The sequence below is a fragment of the Telmatherina bonti genome (genome assembly GCF_933228915.1).
Source record: "Telmatherina bonti genome assembly, chromosome: 12".
NCBI classification, from domain to species: Eukaryota; Metazoa; Chordata; class Actinopteri; order Atheriniformes; family Telmatherinidae; genus Telmatherina; species Telmatherina bonti.
This window is the reverse complement of record NC_136610.1, coordinates 28,893,528-28,921,085: the sequence shown is the minus strand read 5'-3', so window position 1 is coordinate 28,921,085 and position 27,558 is coordinate 28,893,528. Positions and strand designations below refer to the sequence as shown.

Genomic DNA, 27,558 nt, shown 5'->3' with positions numbered 1-27,558 from the left:
TTTTTTTGGAAAAAAAAAATGTACAAGTTAAATGCATGTTTTCTGACCTGATCGTCAGAAACAGACTGGTTTTTATATAAAGACTTATACTTTATGTCCCAAACGGCAACGACAGCAGATAGTTTAGAAATGGACTGACTGTCTCTGAGCAAACAGAATCCAACAAATCTTTGTAAGCACTGAACAAAAAGGAAAAAAAATCTAATAATCAAAGCTCTTCTGGTTAAAGCAAAATGCAACTGATGTCGCCAGTCAACCCCAGTCAACAACATCAAGATTTCTTTCACTGGGACACTTAACATTAGCCTATATTTTAAACTTACATACTTTAAACCTATTTTAAAATGTTTTTAGTTAAACTATGATAGCATTGTAATTTTAACAACTTTATGTAGTGATAGATGTTCTGCAACATACAAGAATAGGGCAGGGAAGAACATGAACCTAAACTGGTCAAAGGTGTGACTCTAGTTACCATTAATATAATGATATAAATATAGGATGGTTTTGTATTTCATGAAGAAAGTTTGTTGTTTCTTTTTGTCAACGTTAACTTCACTTCTGAAAATCAAGTGATTGCGTTAATATTTTACATGTTATCCAGTGTGAGCTGAGCAGTATGAGGAAGTAAAGTACTGCCTTTCAAAGCAAAGCTCCCTTTAAATTTAGATGGAAATGATCATTTTTCAAAGGTGGAACAACGCACCTCAAAATAAAGAATAAATTAATTAACTATTTAGGCATCTAATGTAAAATTTAGATCAAGTATAAAGATATAAGAGTTTGCATTTTCATATCTTCTTGAGACTGCTTCAGTGATGAGCCTGGAAACATTCATTCAAAAAACAAATTCCTTCAACACAGATGCAGATTTGGTTTATTAAACAGTTTGCATTTCTGTGGTTTAATACTGAGGTATAACTTTGAAGATATGATTTTCATAGGCTGATTGTTCCTCTTTTACTTCTTCATTGTAAATCAATAAACCTAAATTACTAACAGCAAAAATATAGTTTCTAATCTCATCCATTGTACTCGACCAGATTTATTTGCCTCCTTTAATCTTTTGTTTAGTGCAGTTGATGTTAGTACCAATTCTTTTTTCATGTGGGTATAGCTTTAATACCACCAAAGTAATTGAACTGAGGTGCAGGTACATTTGTGGCAAAAGCGACGACTAATGAGGAAGGTGCAGACACACCACTAACAATATATTTTATTTCTGGAGAATGATCGGAGCACATTTGACTGTATTACAACGTTAACATCATATTAACTTGGGGTTTTCACATTGAATGGATAAAAATTTCCACCAAATTAAAGATGAAACCCACAGAAGTGAACACTGGCAGTCAACCCATGGCTGTAATACAGCAGGAGCCGAATGTTAAAGAGTGAAGTTCTCCACTTTGACACTCAGTGGGTCTGACAGTCTGTGTTAAATCTCCAGCAAGATTGTGGCAGTTGTAACCTGCATGAATTCATCCTCGTATTAACACCATTGTGCCTGACCAAACAGGCTGAAATTAGGTCATTTGGTCTGATATGTCAGCTCTGTGTGAGATAGACTGAGTTTGATTTAAATTTTAGATCTAAAATGTACCTGGTAGGTTTGCATGCAATCCAATTTAAAGTCTTGAAAACAATTGAAAAACTGGGCACGACCAGAGGGAGTGGATGTAGCAGGTCTGTTTGCTTAGGCTTTGGCCTTCAATAATAATAAAATATAAGAAGAAGAAGAAAAAGAGAAAAATACAATTTATTTAAAAGCACCTTTCAAGAGCCACAAGGACACTTAACGGTGAGTAACATCAAAAGTAAAGCAAAAAAAAACACACTAAATACACTAAGAGAACAAGAATGGATGAATGGCAGGGTAAATATGTAGTATAGTGGTTACAATGAGAAGGCGGTTTTGAACAGGTGAGTTTTCAGTCTGGATTTGAAGATTGTAAAACCATCAAAATTCTGAATATTTGATGGAAGAGAGTTCCTGAGCCAGGAAGCAGAGAGACTGAAGTCTCTGTTCTCCATGGTGATGAGGCTGGTGGGGGGCACAGAGACGTGTATGGAAGAGGAAGATCTCAGGGAACAAGATGGTTGTCAGGGGTTGTGGAGAGGAGAGGTTATGGCTGGTCTTGAAGGTATAGAGGAGTTTGAACTGGACACAGTGGAATACCAGTAGAGTTGCTGTCAGATAGGCAGAATATGGTGATACAAGGTTGTTTTAGTGATGATCCGAGCAGCAGAGTTCTGAACTTGTTGAAGCTTATAGAGGGACTTTTGAGAAAGGCCCAACACAGGACAGTTGCAGGAGTCTAGACAGGAGGTAACTACACTGTGAACAAGGATAGGGGCAGTATGGGTAGTGAGGGAGGGGTTGTAGACCAGGTAATGTTATTGATGTGAGATTGAGACTGTAGAACTGTCAATGGACACAGAGAAACAGTCAGAAGAATTTCTCTTTTATCATGATTTAGTTTTAGGAAGTTTGAGGCGAACCATGTTTTTACTTCAGATAAACATGATGTGAGGGGGGGCGGGTGTTGAGTTTTTCAGGAGAGGCACAGCTGGCTGTCGACCATGAACCATTAAAAATAAAAGTTACATTTGAAGTCTATATGGCTGAGGGGAATGAAGTACATGTTGAAGCAAATGGCCCCAGGACAGAGCCCTGGGGCGCATCTGTAGTGACTGGGAGGGGGTCAGATCTGACGGAGTTTTCTTGAACAAACTGAGTGCGGCCTGAGAGATAAAAGTGAAACCAATCAGTGCGAGTGACTCTACCAATGCAAGATGGTCTTCTGAGGAGATAGGGGCGGGAGATCGTGTAAAAGCCTGTTGGTGAGTTAGTGAGGAGGCCGCTGGTTATTTTTATGAGGGTAGTTTCTGTAGTATGGGGGCAGCAACCAGACAGAAAAGGCTCGTAGAGATTATTTTTATGTGGAACTGAGTGGAGTGCACTGGCAACTATAGTTTCAAGAATTTCTGAGATGGATATTAAGTTACAGATGGGGCGGCTGTGATTAAAATAGTTTGAATCAGAACCAGGCTTTTTCTAATTGAGAGACAGCTGCAGCTTTGAATAATGATGGAACAATACCAGGTAAGCGATGACTGAATCCTTGTGAGGAAGCAGTGAAAAAAGGCAAGATTTGATAAAAGGTGGTGGGCTTGGATTTACAGTTGAGATCAGACATTTCAGAGGCATTGGGGAGTTGAAAGCTAGAGAAGGTCTGGCAGTGGAGAAAAGGTTCAGGAAAGGAAGCGAGGGGGAGGGCGATGAATTTAAACATAGTTCCTTGTGAATATTGTGAAAAACAGCATTGTGGAGTTATAGGAGTAAATATTGGGATGGTGTGTGTGTGTGTGTGTGGGTGGGAGGCACCACTCAAGATGATGACCTTTTGCTTTCATGGTCTGGAGTTTAGGGGTATACCAGAGTTATTTACCAAACTCAGATTTGATCAACAGCTTTTTGAGAAGCTACCTGTAGACAGGACTTTTCTCTTTTATGACCGAATCCCTGAATCGAATCTTTTCAAAAACAGGATACAATCATTTGTTCATTAATTAATTAATAATTATTTATTTAAGCTAAAAATAGGCAAGTAAAGACCAGAGAGGGAAAAGAACTCTCTGTGCACAAGAGTCTGAAATCCAATCCTAAATTAGAAGGATCTTCCTGCATAAGACAGACATGATCCAGAAGCTCTATCACTTTGTCTGGGCCTAAACTAGCTTCACATGGACTGAGATCAATTGTTCAGGCCTAAACTAACAAATCAAAACATTATCTGGAAATTATGACCATCTCGGTCAAATAAAAGTTATCAGCTCAAAGTTCATTAGTCTGCATCAGAGGTGGCGTGGAGATAAATGGGTAAAGTGCACGTCTGTTAATGTACCATGGCTGGAGAAGCATATGTGGAAATTTGGGAAGCATATGCCGCCATTCAGCATGCTTTTTTTTTTTTCCAGGGAAGGTCTTGCTGATTTCAAGATAAAAAAATTTTTTTAAAGTATATTTTAAACTCATGACTGTGCTGACCTATCATTTTTTTACATTTAGCATTTTATGAAACACGAATATCTTTTTATCATAACTATAGGGACTGTGGAGCAAATCAATAATGAACAAGGCGGTAAACATGCTTCTGTCTCAGATTTTTAAAAAAACATATCTTTCTCTTAATAAATTTAACATAAGGCTTCATATTGAAAAAAAAGGGGGGGGGTTGAAAAATCTCAGTTTCGGCATTTGATATGTTTTTTAATTTTATTTTCTGCTAAATAATTCTTATGAACAGTTTACACACATCTGCATTCAGCCAACACAGACCTTTCAGACAGTTTGTCTCTAAAAATGAGACATTTACTTTATGGTTGAACTTTTAAGTTTCCTGCAGGACCAGAAAGAGATAGCACTAATGATAATGTCATCCAGACACAAACCCCAGAGATGCTGTAAAGATATTGAATAATGGATCAACTACTGTGGGACTCCCTGACAGCATCTGTACTCATTTTACTGGGACACTGGGATCCTCACTGATTCACAGCCAGGAGAATTACTGAGAAATTATCCGCAGATCCACTCACTAATTCAATGACAATCAGTCTGATAACTCTCCTTTTGAAGCTGATTTTCTGTTAAATAATAATTTGGTAACATCTTCCATTACAGAGTAAGAAAGGATTGGTACACGTAAATTCAACTTTAATTCCTACCATGTTAGTGTAGTGAACTATTTAACCTTCAGTCAGTTCAGGATCATCAAAATGATATAAAGTCTTTATTTATTTGTTTATCTAATTATTTACTTTATTATTTATTTATTTTGCCTTTGATTTTCCATTGTACTTTTTACCCTCTTATGAACCCTTTTGAACCCCATAGACCAGCCTTGGCTTTCCTCTCTTTCATTTTGACAGCCGTGAAGGCCGGACACCTGAGCAATGCAAAAACACTGCTCGCAAAGCTGTGTGATGTATCAAAACATTCATTGAAAACAGGCAAAGAATGAAATGCAGCTTTAATGAACATGTGGAGTCCCAGAAATTACCTTCAAAAACAGAAACTATTTGACTTTGATTAAACAGACCTGAAAAAATTGCTTAGAATAAAACGGTTAAAGCAGGGGTGTCCAGCTCTAGTCCTCGAGGGCCCCATTTCTGCAGGTTTCCAAGTATCCCTGCTCACAAACACCTGACTTAAATAAATGAGTCATTGTTCAGAACAGTTCATAGGCTGTGAGATCCATTTAATTTGAGTCAGATGTGTTGAAGCAGGAACACATCATAAACCTACAGGGCAGCGACCCTCGAGGACCGACTTTGGAGACCCCCGGGCTAAAGACTTTGTTTATGAGGAAAAACACACTAAAATTCACTAAAGCTGCTGGTGAGTTTTTATGTTGCAAATGTGTAACCTGGTTCATCAGGACTCTCCTCAGAGGTTGCATCATTTTGAATACAGTGATGATAATTCAGTTTTTTTCTTTCTTCCTTATTCTTTTTTTTCCATCTATTGACTTTTCAAAGGACCAGCTGTGTTTGCGCAAGTGCATGCAAGTGTGAATATTCATTCTCGTTTTGACCAGGAGCACTGCTAGCTATAGTACACAGGGATTACGTACATAAATTTACACTCCCACACAAAACGGTGGAAATAACTACCTCTTCTCTGAGGCACCGATGCATATTTATCAAGGCGTAGACGCCCTTGGCCACATGCTAGCTCCATTGTAGTGGGATGGGAGTGAGCTGACTGTCTGGTGCAGAAGAATCGCCCCGAGTCTCAGCCTGCTCTGCCTGTTATCATGATGAAAATAGGCACGGAGGACTTCAGCAACAGGCCAAGGAGAGGTCATCAGGGATTTGACGTGTGTGGTTGAATCCCTCTTATCACCTGTGCACTCTGAACAGCTCACATGGGACCGGAGATGCAGCTCTTTGGGCATGTTTGGAGGATCTACATAATAAATCCAGCACTGAATCACAAATGCAGGATAATATGATACAGTCATGGAAGAGTGGGTGCAACAAAATATCTTTCTATCTGTCTATCTGCAGCACGTTCTTTGAAACTCTCCTTCAGCAGAAGGTCGTGATGCTGCTGCGGTCCATATTAAGGACATTATTAAAGGCCTTTGTATCTGTCTTCTTTTATGCCCGCAGACTGCTGCATGGTAAACAGGGGAATGGCTTCCTCATTACCTCCTCAAAACATGCAAACAGCCTACAACACCACTAATCACATGCATGCCACACAGAACAATTAAGTGTCGATGAACAACAGATTTTGTGACTCAGTTTTTAAGCATAAATAGCCAGAAAGCAACAACCCTCCCTGCCTAAGTCCATTGCAAATTGCTTAGTAACTTCAACACTTGCATGTTATGTCCTTGACACGCACAAATAGAAAAAGCAACACAGAAAAAAAAAAAGAGTGCTCTGTGTAATATGCAGGGCTCTTTCGCAGAACCCTGGCAGATCATAGTGAGTTGTGTTCTCCGAATAATTAGCGAATAACCTGTTAGGGGCAGCAGCCCAACGTTGCTGGGAGTCACTAATGAATAGTCTCATAATCGCTTTCTAGGTTGGATTAGAAGGACGCCATTAACATCAACTCATCTGCCTGGACATCTGACACATGAAAGGAGACCCATCCAACCATAATCATCCAGTTGGTTTCTTTTTGAGCAGGGTTTTATCAAAGTCTACTTTCATCTGTAATGTGTGACTTCCTCAGGAGGTGGTGGAGGCTGCACAATGCAGCGCAGCGGGGCTTGGTCTGTCACGTTGTGCGAATGTTTTTGTTATTGCTGGTTTCAATTATAATACCACCAAAAGGCATCACAAAAAGTGTTGTATGATGTCTGTGGTCCCATAGGAAGATCCAGAGAGCTGCAGGGGCTCTTGAAAGAGTTCTAATGTCATTCTGGTGACACAGTTGTGTTGATAGCTTGATCGTTTCAGACACTATGACAGATCTTATCCGTGTGTATCCGATGGAAGAAAGATCAATAATCTGTTAAACACAAAGTCTCCAGCAGTCTCTCTAACTGCTCTCATGGGTGACACTGAGTAAGCATCTAATGTTCCTTTAATAGCTAATCAAGAGATATGTATGTTCTTATGACAACATTTCAGCACAAACAAAAAAATGAATCTGTAAATGTCACACAGCTGGTTATTAACTCCGTGAGTACACTGATGTATTTGTGGATGAAAAAAAATAACTGCAGTACAATTTCAATCAATATTTCATTGCCATCTGATACACCATAAAAACAAACAATGGTTCAACATTAAAAGTTAGAGAGAAAAAAAATTAAAACTGTTACATGTAATATTTTAGCATTGGCTTGATGTATATGATTTGTTTAGTTCAACCTGAAAATTTTAAGTTAATGTAAACTCATCATTGTTTTTTGTTTTTTTTTTTATGAAAGAATCTGAATCATCATTAATCAGTTTTGAAATTTTAATTTATTTAATTATTTGTTTGTTTGTCCATTTACCATTTATGTCGTTCCAAATAAACATCTAGTCAATACATATATGAAAACACTACCTTATACAGCTTCATATTTTGGTTTAAAATCTTGCTGTGGGTTAAGATGACACACATTGAAAAATAAAATAACATTGTGTTACTTTGCTTTAATTACACAACTCACAGCCTACATGTTGGTGGCGGAGGTGGTTGTGTCTCTCCTAATGCTGTCCTTCATATGTATGGTGCCATCAAACAGAACATTGTTAAAACATAGGTCACATTTATAGAGTAACTATCACAAAAGATTGAATTCCTGCTGAATATGAATTCCCCATGACTCTTTAGGCATATATACAGCCTAAATCTTTTAATTTTCTTTTTTGCTAAAAGCTATTTTGATCTTTTTATCTTAAAAAGCCTATATGATTGCATAAGGTTGACTGTTGAGTTGAATGAACTTTATAAATGAACTTGGGTAAATTTAATTTGGTTACTGGTAACAAATGGAAGCAATTAATTTAAGTTAATACTATGACTCTCTTGATTTAATTTAAAGTTAATTGAATCAACAAAATAAAGTTATCACCAACCAAAAAAAAAAAAAAAAAAAAAAAAAAAAAAAAAAAGATTAATGTAAAAAAAAAAAGCACATTAAATTATTTCAGTCAAAGAACTCTATAAAGAGAACAGATGTTGGGTTACAGAGGCAGGCTTAGGTCTGGGTGATCTGGGGTCAGGTCCCCTGGTCTCAGAACAGATGTTACCATCTGTGGGCCCTCATCCAACCGAGCACCTTCAGTGATGAGTTAAAAGCAGAAATGTTTGGAAAATATATTAAACTAAACATTCCAACTAATTCTTGTCTCCTCTGCAGGGCTGCGTCTTTCTCTCTTTTGTTTAGCAGTCACAGCTACTGCTGTATTAAATACACTGTGCTTCTGATGTCCAGGCTTCTTTCCCTCAACCATTCGTCCACCCAAAGAACCGGTTCTATGTTGCAATTATGAGACATTTGAGTATGAATGGAAATATCCACATCATGTTATTGAGATGATGTTTTGTTAGGCTGAAAATAGTTTAGTCCTATTTTGACTTTGGTCTGGAAGCCTGAAAAGCGTCAGCCACTTTGTGAAACTCAGATGAAACATCATATCAACCATGAAAAAGATATTCCTCACATAGTTTTCTGTCTTGAATAAGGTAATTATTTTATTTCACTGTGTTACTAAAGACACAGATGCAGGATATTTGTTTTTAGCTCAACTGATGACTAAATCAGTTTTTGTCCCAGTTTTAAAACAAGTGGTTCTTTGGGCACCTATTGTAATCATTCTTTCTTTTTTTTCTCTCTTTTTTTTTTTAGCCCTGTCCTGCCCAGGATTGTGGTCAGCAGAAAGATGGTCTGGCTGCCATCTTGTAGCAAGAAATTGATTTGAAGAGGAGGAACTTTATAGAAAATGACATTTTGAGGATAGAAGAACCCCATGATTTTTTTTTTTTTATTAATGTTTTGGTTTTTTTTTTTTAATTAATTTTTAATAATAATATAATTATTTATTACTGCTGGACCAGACAGTTGTAGCAAGAAGAGGGAGAGAGTGAACAGAATAAGGAGACGAAATGATGAACACCCCCACCCCCCCCAAAAGAACTAAAACTGCATGATCAAAACCAGAAAAGAAAAATAATTAAATCAGCTGCTACACCCACATTTTAACCATTAACAGAAACAATTCTCTGATCCCAGTAAGAAAATAAAGCAGAGAATCATCAGGAGCACCCATAGGAAGGTAAACTGGGTGAAACATGAAAAACAACCAAAACATCACCAACAAGTATATTACAATTTACTTGAGGCTAATTGGCGATTAAACCTGCAGGATAAACTGCAAGCATAGATGTTAACCAATAAGAGTGTGTACGTGAGTGTGAGTGCAACCTATCAGAGGATGTGTTTAATAAAGCAAGTGCAACCATTCCCCCACCCCCTTCCAAGGATCAGAAGCAAGCTAAAGATGGTCAACCAGCGCTGAAAGGAACAACCATCCACCCAAAAAGACAGCAGAGAAAAGCCTCATGGAAACCCCCCCCCTGGACATAAAGCCCGGATCCCTGGGGGTCAGGCACCAGCCAGCCAAGTAGAAGTTCATTGCAATCTAAGAAACACTCACCATGGGCCACCCTGAACAACCATCCACAGTGGACGCTGACCTACGGTGGCTCACTCCTGACACCTGGGAGACATGAACAACCGCCTACTGGGACCACTACCTGCACTGGTGCCCCAAAGACCTGGATGCCTCCAACACCCACTAGAGCATGATCCCCCACACATCAAGCCCCTCCCCTGGTTTATAAATTCAACAAACATAAATATCTTTTAGTATAATTGTTAATACATTTGTATAATAATACATTTTAACTCTTAATGTGACTAATTGTATACTTTAAAAAAAAAAACAAAAAAACTAGTACAATAAACATAATAAATGGCTACAGTATCATCTTCACTGGTGAAGTTCATTCTGCCTTTGTGTTCCCCTAAAATAAGCTAAATTCTCACCACCTGGTAGCTTGATTGTGTATTAATAGAATAAATTTACTTTGGCAAAAAAGAGAACACTCAGTTACTTCATCTAAACACCCCGAGACACATTTAATAAGCATGTTTCTGCCAGCTGGACCCATGCCAGAAGTCTAAGAGAACATGTTCACATACATGTTCATATCATATTTTATTTTCATCTCAACTGTTTATGTTAAGAGTGTTAGGGTGGTTTGGCACAGAGGTGTTCAGACACAACATATGTACAATATATACTGGTTTTATAGATTTATATTTACCTACAGTGTTTGACCAAGGGCATCGCACATCAATAACTTATGCAGGAATGACCATTACCATGGCTGCAAGCGCACAACACTTTTCAGCATAACATACCATGGATCCACTTCTCTGCAAAGTTATACAAATTCCTCTGCTAGAACACACACGATTCAAATGAATGGGTCAATATGTTCATAAAGCTTTGATAACACCCACCTTATTTACAGAGTTGTGTACTTCATGCATAGGTGTTAACCAATAAGAGTGTGTATGTGAGTGTGAGTGCAACCTATCAAAGTTGTGTTTAATGAAGAGTCCATGCATGGAAGTGCAACCATACTCCCCTTCAAGCATCAGAGGCAAAGTAAAGATTGCCCAAAGACTTTGGCAACCAGCACTGAAAGGAACAAATTGAAATGTAAAGTATGCAAGTTGAGGGGTTTCAGTATAGCCAGAATCCAACAGGTGTCATGAAGTACTCATCCAGTCTAAATTAAAGATTGAGAAAGCCATAATACATGCTGTTTTGTGATCTTTGAGAGCCCTTCAGCTTGGTAGAATACAGATATCAGGGTTGAGAACATGCACTGGAAAGGCAGTCATGTTCTAATGAAACAACACATTTTAAAGAAATGACCTGGGGATGAATGGTGTCTCTCTCGCTCGCTCGCTCGCTCGCTCGCTCGCACGCACGCACGCACGCACGCACGCACACACGCACACACACACACACACGTAGGGTTTTTATTGCAATACTGTGCAACCTTAATCAGAATAACAGTGTTAAAAATTTAGTCAAAAACCAACATTTATTAAGCTGTCTGATGTGAATTCACGCCAGCATAGTCCAGAATACCATGGAAGCTTTAACATTGTGTAACTTTACACAAAGCAAACATAGTACGATGTGGTTCCAACTGTGCAGAGAACCATTCATGATTTTTAAGGGCTCCTGTATTTTTATGGTACAAAACTTTTTTTTTTTTTTTTTTTTTTTTTTGGTAAATACCCATAAAAAAACAAATATCCAAACATTGAGATGTCTCAAATATCTATTAAAGGTTTATAAATAGTCAGAGCAATGACCAGTGTGCCAATGTTTACTTTATCAATCCAACTTGAACATTCTGTCAAGAGTTTTGTAATTCCAAATTTTAACTCTGCTTCTCTAATTGCAGAATTTAAAAAAAAGATATGTAGACATCTTTAATTTAAAACACAAACTATTGATCAGTTTATTTTAGGAATACTTAAAAAAATATATAAATTATAGCAAATTTTGTATCAACATGAAGGCATATGTACGTCATTACATGTTTAGAGTGCAGTGGCAGATGTCAATAACGCTGATGCCAAAAATAAGGAAGAAGGACAGCCATGTTGTCTAACAGATGTCTTATACAGACATATGTGATATACAAGGTCTCTTATGCTTTGCTTCAGCTGAGACAACTGGCATATAAGCTCTATCTCTGGCCACCAGCCAATGCTAAATACACTTGCTCCCTGTTCTGCTCCTCCTCCTTCATTTTGGCAAGCGCTGGCCTTTATTCACATGAGGAGGAGAGATAGTCACACTAATGGGGGTTCGGCTGGAGTGGGTAGTGGGGATGTAACAACCCCTCCCTCTCCTCTCCGGTGCAGCACCGACCAGGGCTTCCAGCGTTGGCCATCTGTGAGGGATGAAGAAACGTGGCGACGGCAGCTTTTCTCAACAGGAGCAGTTCCCACAGCCCTTCACGCTGTTTAGGATCTCCTCCTGCAATTTTTTCCTCTCCTCCTCCTTTTGGGACAGCCGCTCAGCCGCCGGCTCGGCCGAGTTCTTACTGTTGTTCAGGATTTTGCTGTTCTGAGCGTTCCACAGCTCTGCATATAAGCTGCCTGGGGTTTGGAGGAGGGTGTAGTGGTTGCCTCTCTCTGCCACTTTGCCCTGGCAGCGAAAAATCACAACAGAGAAGAAAACACACATTAGAATGAAAAGAGAAAGTAAACATAAAATAAACATAAAGGGCCCATGAACATGGAGTCCTATAGTTAGCATCTTTTCATGACAACACTACACTGACCACACTGCGGAGAGTCAGCCTCCCCCCTTTGAATCCTTGCCGCCTCCCCAACAACTGTTGCGTTCCTCTCACAAAAACATGGACTCGCAGACACGCATGCTCATCTACACACGACAAAACACACATCCCTCCTACGCAGTAAAACACAAATGAAGGCACCCCCTTCCCCCACCTCCCATGAGCATGCAGAGGTGTTGGCATCGTCTTTAATGCACCCAGGATAAGCATGTGACTGCATCCGCTCGTTATTTTAATGAGCACCCCAGGCAGTCCTCTGCTGGTGACACTAGCAAACGCGATGGCGGCATCACTCGCAAGCGTGCCTCCTCGCCACGACCCTCTGATCCCTGCCATCTGACACTGGAAACATGGAAGGAAACATGTTCAACTCGCCACAGTTCAAAGAACCCCTCTTTTCATCTTATCTTCTCACTCAAGCACTGCTGGAAAATGTCACTTCACCTGCTTCACATTCGATATTAACGCTTACTTTCAAGATATCAACAGTCATTCCTCTCGTCTCCTCTTTTGCTTTATTATACAGCAAAGACCAACCTGCTGCATTCTGTTGCTTTAAAAAGAAAAATTATATATATATATATATATATATATATATATATATATATATGGAAACATCTGTAATGTGCATATGAAAATCTGCTTCTACCACCATTTGTAAAAAAAAAAAAAAAAAAAAAAAAAAATCCTGCTGTTTCCATTTCACCTTTATTCTGACCAAACATTTAGAAGATTTAAATTTCCATTGAACATGTATGTCTTGGATGAGGCCTCATCAGTGTCTGGGAAGCTGGCCCATACATTATTAGTCACCGAGACAAACAAGACACGCCATCTGACCAAAACAGCCAGTCGAGTCTGACTGCTTTAATGAGCCCTTATGGAGAAAATAATACATTCTCTTCCACCAGCACAGTCCTGTTGTTGTTGAAGTTAATGAGAAAAGCTAAACAAAGCATGGTTTCCTCACATACATCGACGAAAGCTCACGGAAAATAAACGAGAGCTAAAAGAAAGCAGCTTGCTAGCCTCTTGTTTGTGGCAGATGTAGAGCACTGAAGGTTACAGAGAGTGCTGGCATCAGTTTTCTCTTCAATAGAAATTCATCTAATTGCACTTTCAATTAAAACAGTACATTTTTACATTTGGAAACTCTTACGTAATATGCATTTTATAAAATCGACAACTAAAAAGTATTAATCAGTGGAAGTATGTGATCAGGGTATAAAACGGTGCATGGGTTCTTACCTCGTGAAGCACTAAAATCTCATCTGCATCAACAATTGTAGAAAGCCTGTGAGCAATGAACAAAGAAGTCCTGTCTTGCACCATTTCCTTCATTGAGTTCAGGATGTTCTACAAGCACACAAAAAAAAATATCTTCTTTTCACGCCAACAAGAGTATCTCCTAATCTCTTGCAATAATGATGGTCTGAGAATGAAAGAATAAAGAAATTTAAAAAAAAAAAAAAAAAAAAAAAAAAAAAAAAAAAAAGAGCATCGCATGAATGACAGAATATATATGAAATATATTCTCAAACTTTGATTTGACTGAGAAATTAAGTCAATACAATGTTGCTCAGCAACATATGCCTTCATGTGCTTTTCTTTCTGCTGTTTGCATATGATAATTTAAAAACACTGCGTTGAGAAGCAACAGAAAATCTTCATTAACAACCACATCTATTGCCCCATTCTTTTCTTAAGTTCAAAGAGGGCGGGTTGAACTTTCTCATTAAATATAACATTTACCAAGATTGTGGAGTAAGTTGAGCTGGAGATTAAGTAGGAGAAAACAGTGGCAGGTGGCTAGGGAGAGCAATGAGTTGGTGTGTAAGCATGTATGTGTGTGTGTGTGTGTGTGTGTGTGGAGGGGAGTGTGTCACAGCAGGAATGTGACGCAAGAGTGAGCTGAATTATTGTGTACCTACAGCAGGTGACTGAGTGGGTGTTTGTTCTGTTAAAATGTGTATGCAGACGTGATGAGGTGCCACCCTGTACACACGGCACCGAGCAGGCATTTGTGGGTACATTATGTATGCATGCCCATGTCTGTCAGTCTGAATGTGTTCACGCGCTGTCAGGCCAACCTCTTCAGTGATAGAGTCAAGGGACGATGTAGCTTCATCATACAGGAGGATGGGTGGATTCTTAAGTATTGCACGGGCGATGGCGACACGTTGCTTCTCTCCTCCTGAAACAAATTGCGAGAGGTTCTCAAAATCAAACTGCAGCCACAGTTTCTAAAATATGGATAAATACAGCAGGTTTCTTCTTTTCATCTAAAAAAAATCATTATACATGTACAGGCGTCAGTCAGTCAAGGTTCAATCGGGTTCAATAAAAAAAAACAAAAAAAACAAAAAACTTCCATTTAATTGTAAATAAATGTTAGTTTTAGTTAGTTGCAAAGATTCCTCCTGCTGTGTGCGGCCTGGCCTTTATTACTTATGAACGGTGTGTGGCCTCTTGAAAGAAAGCGGCTTTCAGCGAGTGTAAACATTGCTGGCAGCAGAGAACAGCACTAAAGCTAGATAGGAGACTCGGTGCCCAGACTGCCCCCTTCCCGATTCCCACCCTCTCCTCTCACTGGCAGCTGTCACGTATAGCAACGGTGAAATTAATGAGAAGTTACTAATACTCGTCTTTATTTGTCTATCCTCTCACTCGCACAGTCACTCTACATAAAGAAATGCTGCTGATAATTGTGTCTGGAATGCTGAGCTCCTGCAATAACCTGAATTTTTTTTTTTTTTTTTTTTTAAACGTAATTGAGGCAGGAGATTAAACAGTTTTAAAATGACTGCAAATATCATGGTTATGTAGCCACTGCCTTGATTTACATGTGTAGATATTCTTCAGAGTACTTCTATATGTAAACATTTTCATTGCAAGGGACAATGAAATATAATCTTCAATATGTCCGAGCTTGTAAGCAGTTTAGACACTTGAGCAACTCTTAAACAGAAAAAACAAAACAACAACACAACAATTTACTATCAGTCAAGGTTATTAATGGACGATTTTACACAAATGGCTGAAACACTATCAAACACTATCATACATCTTGGAAAGATGATATATGATGTAATTAGGGATGCACCGATACCAGCATCGGTATCGGCTCAATACCAAGCATGTGTACGCGTATTTGGAATTAATAAAAGTGTACCGATACCACACTAGTCAAGCTAGCGCAGATGTATTTGATGACGTGCTACGGACATGTTTTTAAAGAAATAAATGCCTTCAATGTTAAAATGTGACATTTTTGTTACATTAAGACTGTGATCATCACTATTAATTCAACAAGAGCAGCACTCAATATACTAAGACAAGAGGAGAGCCACCACTCCCCAAAAAAAGCGTTTCCACCATAGACTGTATACGCTACGTATCCTGCTACGTTGCCAAATCAGTAACATTCAGCTTTTTAGCAAGGAATCGTTATCCTAAATGTTGCATGGAGTAATGGCATTCTTATGCAACAGTATATGGTGAAAATACAATAATGCCTCTGAAATGTGGGTGTTTCTTTTTCAATATATATATGTAGCTACCAACAGAGCAGCTCTTTGGCGGAGTTCGGTGCAGCTGAAATCAGCCAAAACTGGCAACTCTGACAGGACCAGTTAGGGCCGTTACGACAGCAAAGTTTTAGCAAGCAGTCTACAGCTCTTGTTTGTGGAGAGAACTGCACCATTGAGGATCATTATGACTTAGATAGATTTTCAGAAAGCCAATGGTTGCTTCACAAACCACAAGTCAAGAGTCAGTGAGCCGCATGCGCCTTGCAAGCCACACAATGAGAACGGCACTAAAAGCGAGATTTTTGTTTCAAAACCACACATTTATAGTTGCATTTAGGTAAAATGTGCCAAATCAAAATTAAAACTTGTTGAAATCGTGAGATCTGTAATGTTATTATATTTGTATTGGTGAGGTAACTTCAGGCAGGATGGGTCATTTATTACTAGCTAATGAAATCTTACACAGTTATAACAGCAATAATAACCATAGTCACAATAATGTTCACATAAACAGATTTGGTATTGGCAAATATTGGAATCGGCAGATGCTCAATTTTCATGTATCGGATTGGAACTCCCAAAAAGTGGATCGGTGCATCCCTAGATGTAATGATAAACTGTTCTTCTAGTACTGTCTTATGGCTGAAATTTGAACCCATCTAACATTTTACTAAATTATTATATGAACCAAATTGTATTTTTTTTAAACAGTTTGAAGATATTTTAATGATCACTGCTAGTCCAGCAAGTTATTGCAGCAACAACCGTTCTTTTTTTCTTCAGTTTTAAAGCATACAAACAACCAGTTTGTATTTACATGACACATTAAAGCAGTAGAAGTAATTGTGGAGCAAACCTGACAGCTTGAGGCCCCTCTCTCCAACCTGAGTGTCATAGCCATGGGGCATCCTGAGGATAGCATCATGAAGGCCTGCTAAACGTGCCACTTGGTACACTTCCTCTGGTGTAGCGTGGATGTTCCCATATTGTAGGTTGTAGAAGATAGTGTTGTGAAACAGAACAGCATCCTGAATACACAGTTAAAGAGCAAAATGAAGATACAGAGTGTTTTTACTGCAGCAGAGAGAGGAATAGAAAGACAGCAGTTAGAAAAAAGCTGGAAAGCAAATGACAAATATATGTTCATTTACCATCTGTTCAGATAAGCTGCTGAGTTCAATGAAATGAAAACCTAATCGCATTCACCTTCGTTCTCAAGTTGCTGATAACAATCTTGCATTGTTTTGTGTTGCTCATTGTTGTCTCTAATCACCAATAATAAGTCAAAAATATAACATTTACAATTCAAAGAATGGTGAAATAACACTAGAGAAGATCACAATGCAGCACAGTTATTAATGTTTAAATGACATTCATATATTTGTTTGTTTTTATTTCTGTGTTTGTCATACCTGAGGTACAACACCCAAAGCCTTCCTCAGGCTGTCCAGGCTGACATCTCGGATATTCTGCCCCGCTATGTAAATGTTTCCCTGCTGAGGCTCATAGAAGCGGAACAACAGCCGCACAATGGTGCTCTTCCTAGAAACAGATGTGGAACCAATCGTCAGCATCTCTTTCTCTCTGAGCAGCTGACAGCCACAGCTCCCACTGTTGACTGATACCACTGTGACTGCATGCAAATGGATGACACACCTGGCTGATGGTTTGACATTCAGTGAACTTAAAAGGTGACCTACCCTGAGCCACTGCCACCAACCACAGCCACCTTCTTCCCAGCAGGCACTTCAAAGGACACTCCTTTTAAGACTTTCTGGCCCTCCAGGTATTCAAAATAGACGTCCTCAAAGCGGATTGTGGCATCCTGTGGTGTGATGGTTAATGCTGGGGCGAGATCCTTCTCCTGGAGCAAAACATAAGAGGGCTGAGATGAACAAAAAGGAAGTAAAGGGGAGAAAGAAAGAGAGAAAACGACCACCTGACTTGGTACAACATAACTCCAGCAACCTGAAAGGAGGCAGAAAGCTGAAGCATGTTTCCTACATAAACTGCATTAAGCAGAAACATTCACGGCACATTTGAAATCCTATTTTAAAAAATAAAATAAAATAAAAAAATAAAAAACACCTGAATATTCACTCTGTCCTTCATGGTGACTGACTGAAGGATCAATAGGCATGAAAACCTTTGGTACATACTGAGCTCAGCTGTAGAGTGGCGGGATGCAGCCAAGGTCAGCAGTGAATAATACACTGTCCTCAGCCTGAGAATGAAAGCCTGCTCTCCTCAATGTCTGTATTACCCAGAAAAACTACTAGAAAATCACCCACAACCCACCTCAGTCAATTAATAGAAATTACTCTTAGACCATTAGTGTACACAGATGATCATTTCAAACCCTCCAACATGGGGTAGGGGAGGGCGGAGAGTGAGGGTGGGAGGGAGCAAAATTATTTATTTTTTATTTTGTGGCCTGATTTCAAGTGAGGGGGAGTTTTAAATCATTTTACATCTACATAAAAGGCCCATGTGTTGTACATAAAAACAACAAGCATTCACACAGTAATGGCCTGCTGTGCAGTGCTATTCCACGGGGAATCGCAATATAGGAATATTACTGATGAGTGAAAAATAACTGGACAGATGAATTTCTTCTGCTTTAATTACAGATTGGAGATGGGAATGGTCTTCTTATTGTTGTTAGGCAACTTGCACACATTTGCACTTAAGTGCACTCTGACTGTGCAAAACAGAACACAAAAAGGATAAATGCACCGAAATGCCACACAAAAACAAATTATGGCTATTAGAGGGAGGAAAAATTGGTTTTTTTTTTAAAAAAAAACTAAATGTTGGGACAATATTTTTAACAGTGATAAATAATTAACAGGGTCTTCTATAAATATGACCTAAAATTCATATTTGAATTTAAAAGGTCAATTGTGGATTTTTTTTTGTTTGTTTTATCATTACTAACCCAGATGGGGAAAAACAACCTCAAATAGGTCAAAGTGATCAAATTGATTTATTTTTTTTCCCAAATTCTAGTTCTAGATTCGGACTAAAATGGAAAAAATATGATCAAATCAATAAATTTGTCCACAAGCAGAACAATGATTTAATAATTACCATAAAATTATATCAGTTATTATTTTGATTGATGGAAAGAATTCAGATTTACAGCCATAACCTGAAACATTTCAGGTCAATTTAAAAGAATCTAAACAAAAAATCTGCACAAATTATAAGCAGATTTTGTACATGAAACCAATCACACACAAGCAGAAGTTAAAAAGATGTGACAGTTTCTCCAACAAGTGACTCCCAGTCTTATTGTTAAGTAACCAAAAAATAGATATATCTTTAATACAGTTATATAAACGTTAAAATTTGATGGGGACAAGTATGTTTCATGAATGATGTCACATAATACAGCATTTCGGTCAAGGCTAATTCTCAATGCCTAAAAGGAAATCAAATAAATAAAAACTAACAAATACCGGTAACTTATCTGATACAAATTAAATATGTCCGCCTGTTTATACAATCCCCACGTTATTAATCAAATCCATGGTACACAGAATGCAGAAACAACTTAAAAAGCTTATTGGCAGCACTTGAGTAAAACTCAGCCAATTATAAAGGAAAAGCTCACTTATGAATCAGCACATTATATGTATAAAACTAATGAGTGTACTTGTTCAAATGAGAGCTGGTTTGAACAATCCAATAGCTAAAATAGCCTGAAAATAAACAAGTAGCAGCCAAAGATAGTTCTGATCATAACATACAGATCAGACCAATGCAGACACTAATGTCAGGCACTACAGGTGGTGACAGATGAAGAAGCACCTGTGTCACATCAAGCATGTAATTACAATGTTTTACTACAACCCATCATTTTTCCCCCCACACGGCACATAGGTTATTTGTTTCATCCAATTACAAGAACAGCTCAGTTCTGTGGTAAAACCTTATACAGTCTGGTCTTTGTTATTGCTGGGTTACACAAAGAAAAATGTTCTCTCTCTCTCTTTTTTTAATTTAATCTTTCCTTTCAGTTTTCAGACTGGACTCCATGCCCATTTTCTATTATGTAAAAGCTCTCCTGCACTTTTTAAAACATAAAAACATATAAAAACACAAATGTATTTGGGTTGTCACTGCCACATTTATGTCAGGCTGACAAGTTACCTTGATTTTTGTGTCGACGCTGAGCAGAGTGAAAAGAGTGTTCATGTCTATTAGAGCCTGCCTGGTCTCTCTGTACACTGTACCCAGGAAGTTGAGAGGAAGAGACAGCTGGAAGAGCAGGCCATTCACCATCACCAGGTCTCCCACGGTCATGGTACCTACATGGAGGCAACACAACAGCTTAACAATGCACATAATCAAGCTCTACACACAAGATGTGATACAAACAGACAATCCTATTTTCAAAGTTGCTGTGAGAAAGCTGACAGATTATAAAAGTTATTCTACTTCCAATTCATGCTATTTTTTTGGACTTGCTATGCTTAGCTCTTATTTAGCATCCCTGTTAGGTTTGTTTGTCAGATTCATCTCTCCAGTTTTTTGTAAGCTCTTATTTCCAAACATTTTTCTTTACTGCACTGTAACTGAGAGTCATGGACATGAAAAGGTCAAATTGATGTCTGGTTAGTTGCTTTTCACCCTTACACTTCAATGCTGTCATATTTTCTGATGGCTAACATCTTTAAAGAATATTTTTTTCCAGGAACACTTCCTCAGCCTTAAACCACATTTCCACATCATCACCCAAAAGTCCAAACTTGCTCACCTGCTGTGATGCCTTTGCTCGCCAGCAACATGATGGCAGTGAGGCCGACACTGAAGATGGCACTCTGGCCAAAGTTGAGCATGGCCAGAGTAGACGTGGTTTTTAAAGAAGATGACTCGTAGAGCTTCAGATATCCATCATACCTTTCAGCTTCATACTTCTCATTGTTGAAGTACTGCAGAAGAGATGAAAAACATGAGGGGAGGAAAGAAGGGAGCACAGGTCAAATAGATGATGGACAGATTTACAAAAAGAAGGAAAGTCTAGGCTTAGTGGAAAAGACAGAGAGACAGAAATATGGTAAAGGTTAAAGGTTAAGGAAACATGGAGAGGAGTGTCAGGCTGTGAGACACTTTCACTCAGTCTGCCTTTAGGGTGCATTTGTTCTTAGTGACCGCTCTGAGCATATTCTGGGGCAAAATTGGCCTCTAAAGCACTTTTCATGTCACTGTCTTCATATTCCCCCAACAGATTTTAAAGGACGTGAAGGGTGAAGGAACAAAATCCAAAGCCTGCGTGGCTGAGCAGGCTGTCGATCCGAAGCTCTGGCAGAGAGGACTGTGGTTAAAACAAGTTACACATATCCAGTTATAACTGGAAGAAAAGCCCAATTATCACTTGCAAGTTAAACAAGAACTGTTGCAAAGTGTTTATCACTGGAATTGAGGTCTCTGTATTTATATCTGTAGCAGCTTACGCCGATACATTAATTACACACAGAGCATAGATAGCTCTATTAAGTGTTATACAACACAAGCAGCACAAATTCTGATTGAGAAAGCTATCAAAATGAGACCCTCATGAGGAAAAAAAAAGCGCTCATGAATCAGCTACAAGCACATCTCCTAGATTCAGCACATGATATAGTCACAATCACAACAATCCTCAACTCTGCTGCCAATTACTTAAAATTGTTGTTGAACAGTTTGCAATATTGTTTTCCTGTTCTGGTTAAGTGGGCGAATTGCCTCTCTAGCAAATAGCAGTGATACTGTGCAACTATTCACTTGCCACTGATTTGCATATTAGTCAAATCTGAGAAAGAGAGACAAGAAAGTATAACATGGAGGGACAAACAGAGGTAGTGTAAGGCACCGCGCTCAGGTTCATCCAACCCTTTGTGAAAGTGGAACGGATTTCTGAGTGGGTGGAGATCTAATTACATATGCACACTCACAGCTCAGAGTGATGCTAAATCTGGCCGCACTGACACAGATGACACAAAATAACACTGAACAAAATGTTAAGAAAAGCGTTATACACATACATATATACACACTATTCCCAAAAAGTTAGGAATATTTTGGTTGTTGAATGATGGCAGAATAAACCCTAAATGTATTATAACCTTCAAAGGTGAATTTTATTTATTTCTAAAATTTTGAATGCAAGTGTACAACTGTTTAATGCTTATTGCATAGCATGCTATTATCTGACAAGGTCATTAACCACAAAGAAAAAGAACAGAATTAGTGTCTGAACTATGAATCAGCCATTAAATGTTCTGATTCAATTACAGCTTCTAAAACAGTGGTGGGAAACCCTGGGCCCTGAGAGCTGCAGTCCTGCATGTTTTCCATGTTTTCCTCTAACACACCCGGTTAAAATCATTTCAATTTAATTCAGTTTTATTTGTATATTGCCACTTCACAACAATGTAAACTGCCCTCAGATGTCAGACACATTAATTCAATCCAATTCATAGTCAATAGTTTAGCTAAAGAAAACCAACATATTGCATCAAATCTTAACTTCAATGCAATCCCCCACCCTGAGAGGCAAAAGTAGAAAGGAAACAACTCCCTTTAAACAGGAAGGAAAGACCTCTTGCAGAACCCAACTCGGGGAAGGCGGCCATCTGCCTCGATCGGTTAGGGTGGTGAGGACAGGAAAGCAAATGCACCCAAAAGCATAACAAGTTCTGCACAGTGATGTTGAACCAGGTGTGTTAGAGCAGGGCGCATGGAAAACTTGCAGGACGAAGGCCAAGGCTCCCCACCACTGATCTAAACAGTCATCCTGTTCACATTTAGACATCAAGCAGCCAAAACAGCATCAACACATATCAAGTTACTGAGACGTTGACATCTTTATGTTGTGGTTTAACCAACATTGTTGTTAGTTTTTGTTTCAATAAATTGTCTGAAATCAAAATACCATTTCATAATTCTACTTAAATGTCCTACATTCACGATATAATATCAGTGCAGCTTAAACTATTTAGTCACGTATCATGATCACAGTGTAATGCTGTAGTAGGTAGGGTACCTGTTACAGAGTTCATAAATACATCATTTAGCAGAGTTGATTTTAATGTTGTTGAGCAGCTGAAAGCAAGGGAAGGAAAGCATTACAGTTGCGAAGAAACTAGAAGAAAAGCATAAAATAAGTGTGACTGCAGCTCACCTTAACTGTCTCATAGTTGAGGAGGGAGTCAATAGCTGCATTGCCTGCTTCATTGTCCGCTTTGTTCATCTCTATACGGAAACGAGTTCTGTGTGGAGACGTGTGTACAATGACATGAATGCTTTCATTAAAACATTTTAGCCAATGATGTAGTGGCTCTGAGGTATTCACTAATCGTGAAAAGAGATTACAATCCTAAACTACAGAAAGAAAAAGCGTAGAAATCTTCACTCCTACCTCCACTGAGTGACGAGAATAGTGAAAACGGTATATGCTGATAAGGTACCCAATGCCACTGCTGCAAACTGCCCACCACACTTGTAATACTGCAGAAACGAAGAGCGAAACAAAGCATCTTTAACAAGCTGCCGTTCAACGGCTTTGCCACTAAAAAGTCCAGTGACTGTAATCACACAGTGATGTAAAGGTGCACAGTTTTGTACCATTCCACTGTTAAATAAAAGGGTCACAAATGGAAAATATAAGAGCTGTTGTGCTGATTATTTAATTTGCAATTGTGTCTGTGACCATAATAGGCAATGAGTCATAGTGGTACAATAAAAGCATCACTAGTCATTCTGTTGTGGCCAAAGGAGGCATTTGTTCATCGATAGAAGGACTAAGTTGCTACAAAGCTTTGGGATTAATTTCTGACATATATGGACCGTGTTTTTAGAAAAAGTTCTCAGGCATTCATATTTCATTAAGTATGTAAATGAGACAATTTCTTAGAAATGAATTTCCAGAAAGCCAAAACGATGGAGGGTCCTAAGCTATCAAGAACTGAACCTACAAAGGAAATGAGACATAAAAGCCACATACTGTCAGCTGTGCTTCTAGGTTTATGTTGCAATATCAAAGCTTGTGCTCCCCACCGACTGTGCATTGTTTTAACCCTGGGACTCACCAAAATAGCACTAACAAGGCCCATCTCAAAGACTGTGGGTCCAAGATTGAAGACGAGAGCACTCAGAACAAAGGAGATACCCCGTGTGCCACGGTCAATGGCCTTGGATAATGCCCCCGTCTGCCGACTAAGATGGAAACCCAGATCTAGGTTATGCAAGTGGAGAAAAACATTCCTGGCGATGCGTCTGATGGAGCTCTGGGCCACTTTGCCAAACACAGTGTTCCTTAGCTCGTTGAAGGCGGCTGCACAGGCCCGTGAAACACCATCTGGGATTGCAAAGGAGACAGAGAGTTTTATGACACCCGCTGTGAAAGGCAAGGGATTTCAAATGGTAGTGTAAGAACCTATCTTCATCCAAAACATAAAAGAATTATGAAGTAACCAACACCTTCCTCTTCTTTTTAATTAAATGAACCGTTCTGACGTAGCTGACAGCAGATGAGCTTTAGGTTCTTTAACTACATGGAGGTAACAGCTTGTATGTGCTGGTAGGGCACGTTCATCACATCTTCTCAGCTGTAGTTCTGCAGTTGCTGCAGTGCTACAGCAGCAGCCCCCAGTCTGCAATTACAGACAAGGATGCTCTCTTACACCTCACTAAACTGGAGGAAGCGAATGTACACAAAGGTGTGTGTATGTGGAGTGGGCTACTTGTGTGAACAGAATACAAGAGGGGATGGGTTTTATACATGATGTCATGAATTTATGTGAAGACAAGTTTTCAATGTACTGGCTTTATTTCACCACAGTGTCGGCATGTTTTCTGTTTTTAAATGTGGCTCCTTTAAAGGAAGAGGATGGATGCAAGCAGGACAGTATTTTAAATATTGCACAATAAAGCAGGGTTGTTTTTTTTTTCCCCTCCCATTTTTTTAAAACAAAGAAAATGAAAATACAGCAAAACCAAAATGTTTTAGCTGAAAAAAGCCAAAACCCATAAACTTAAAGAAATTATTAGTGCTCACACTGCTCATAAATTGTTACACAATCACATAGCTAGCATGACTGTCACAAATTGATAAGAGTTTGTGTTTGAATGATACATGGTCCTCCTGCAGCGATTTCACTGCTTTGTGTGAATACATGACTCGTCTGCTGAGACCAAAGTCAGGGTGATAATCGCTCTGTCTGCAGGTCTTCATGGTGCTGTAATGTGGCGTTAAATAGGAATGCTCGTCTAATGAACAATGTGTCCACGTCTGACAAGATAGGATGAGCACTGTGCAACCTTTACAACCAAATTACACAAGGCACTGCAGACTCCGAATGCAGGGCTTTAAGTGTCCAAATGAAGGAACAAAAGGAATACCGTTCCCTCCTTCAAGATCATTGTGTAAATTCTTCTTAAACATGCAGCACTACTGTGCAAATTGTAAGTGGGCTACTCAAAATAAGATGCTGCAGGGCTGAGTGCATATTGCATGTGAGCTGATCTCAGTCAAGGCCAGAATGGGTATCAGGTATCAGGCTCATAAAATGCATTCAGATTTCTTTTACTTCTCATCAGCAGTAAAGCAAACAAAAAAAAACAAAACAAAAACAAACAAAAAAAAAAAACCTACACTAATCAGGAATGAATTTCATGTCCACACTTGGGCTTACAGGATTATTTGGACAAAAAGGAGAAAATAACTTTGATGACCTCTGCACAACATCACAAGATATCAAAATGAACGAGCCATTTATTCATCCCTACATTAAAAAGGTGCCCACTTCTGTTTGCCTTGGGAGCACACTGGTATTGTAATAAAAAGCCATCACTACTCGCAAGAGGGTATGAAGATTAAAAGAGGTGAACTCAAATGTAGAACAAATCTTATAATGTAAATAATGGGAGGGAGATGTTGTGGAGCAGCATTGATATGAATGTGGAGGGAAAGGTCAGCCTGTAGATAACAGCGTCCCATGGTCCCCTCTGATGAGCATGGCACCTGCCAGAGTATTACAAGTCAGGGACTTACAGCCAATCAGTACGGTCGTCGCCATGGTAGCCACAGTGCTTGGCGCGTCATTCAGGTTCAGCATGTGCCCCGACATCTGGTTAAGTTCATCCACTGCATACTTAAACATGAATGGTACGATCACATTGGTGAGCTGGGAAGGAAGAGATGGCCGAAACATTCAGGAGGAGGAGGAGAAGAAAAACACAATAAGTCTTTAACAGTCAATTAAACAGAAAAATACTTAAATTAAACACGATGCATTTGCTTGATATTTAAAGCACAATTGATTTTCATTAACAAAAAAAAAGGTTTAAACACCCTGCACAATCAGCGCTTATGCGGGGTGGGGGGGGAGTGTCACATCTTCAAAATACTTTCTGTATCCAGTTAAACCCAAGATTCGACTGGGTTCAACCACTGTGCAACCTCCAGGGGTGATCACAGTCTTGTATGATAAAATTGTGGAATCCCCAACATGAGCTGCAGCACATTCCAGATAAATACTGTGTTACATTCGGTACGCCAGAAGCCGGAATGACAAATTATTTGATCAATGTTCAAAACAAAAACAGGTTGTGCAGAATCTTAAAAATACAACTCACAGCACAACATCCACACAGCTGGTGGTAACAGGTCTAACCAGTCAGAAAACTTTCATTATGGATGACAAATGAGCATGGGAACAGTGTGTGATATGTAACCACAAATACATTTTTATGGACACTACTAAACAAAACATTATTTTACCAACTGACTGAGAAGACTTCTCTCCACACTACTGTAAAATTGTGATATTTACTCTGGTCCATGTGTTGACATGTCCTACATTCCTGTACAACACAACTAGAGCTACTCTGTGGACAAACATTGTTACGAAAATAGCAAATCACACTGACATTTTATGCGTTATGATAAATGAACTGTACTTATATATCACTATTCCATTCATCTTCACCACTCAAACTGAATTCTATTCTACAGTCATTTAGCAGACACTTTTATCCAAAGGTATAAAAGCGTCGGGGGCAACTTGGGATTCAGTGTCTTGCCCAACAACACTTTGGCACATCGTTAGTGGAAGCATGGAATTGATCTCCCATTTTCCAGGTGAAAGACAATTGCTCTTCTTCCTGCGCTACAGCACAGAAGTTGAGCATTCACACACACATTCATACAGCACTTCTACATTTTCATACAAATTCGTACTCTGAGAGACACAGATCAGGAGGCAACATTGGGTTTAATCTTGCCCAGTATGGTATGTAGTCCAGGAAAGCCTAGAATCAAACCACCAGCTTTCAGGTTGGCAGACAACTGCTCTTCTTCTTCTTTATATAATCAGTATTATTGATTTTTATAATAATTCAGATGTATTATAATAGTAGCTGTAATTTAGCCGTATCAACTGCTTTTTTTAATCTTTAAGGTTAAGAGAATGTGTTGAAATGGAACGAGGATGCATATAAATTATCTGGAAATACAAAATAGGCTAAACAAAGTGTTGCCAGATGCATGATAATTATTGCATTTGTGCGGTAATTATTGTATTTTATATTATAACTTAGCCCTCTGTACAAACAATAATTACAAAA

General features: G+C 38.8%; 1 protein-coding gene across 1 annotated transcript in view; it reads right to left on the bottom strand.

Moving 5' to 3' along the window:
• Positions 1-10,086: 10,086 nt before the first annotated feature.
• Positions 10,087-27,558, bottom strand: part of abcb7 (ATP-binding cassette, sub-family B (MDR/TAP), member 7) — a gene marked incomplete at its 5' end in the record, with an annotated part of 28,189 nt that continues 10,717 nt past the window's right edge. Inside the window, 12 exons of the mRNA XM_079249718.1 lie at positions 10,087-12,261; positions 13,664-13,771; positions 14,506-14,609; positions 16,802-16,973; positions 17,358-17,487; positions 17,646-17,809; positions 20,101-20,258; positions 20,708-20,882; positions 23,114-23,201; positions 23,351-23,439; positions 24,021-24,289; positions 25,985-26,117. Of these exons, the coding sequence (XP_079105844.1) occupies positions 12,043-12,261; positions 13,664-13,771; positions 14,506-14,609; positions 16,802-16,973; positions 17,358-17,487; positions 17,646-17,809; positions 20,101-20,258; positions 20,708-20,882; positions 23,114-23,201; positions 23,351-23,439; positions 24,021-24,289; positions 25,985-26,117 (1,809 nt within the window). The 3' untranslated portion in view covers positions 10,087-12,042. The remainder of the gene's footprint in view (positions 12,262-13,663; positions 13,772-14,505; positions 14,610-16,801; positions 16,974-17,357; positions 17,488-17,645; positions 17,810-20,100; positions 20,259-20,707; positions 20,883-23,113; positions 23,202-23,350; positions 23,440-24,020; positions 24,290-25,984; positions 26,118-27,558) is intronic.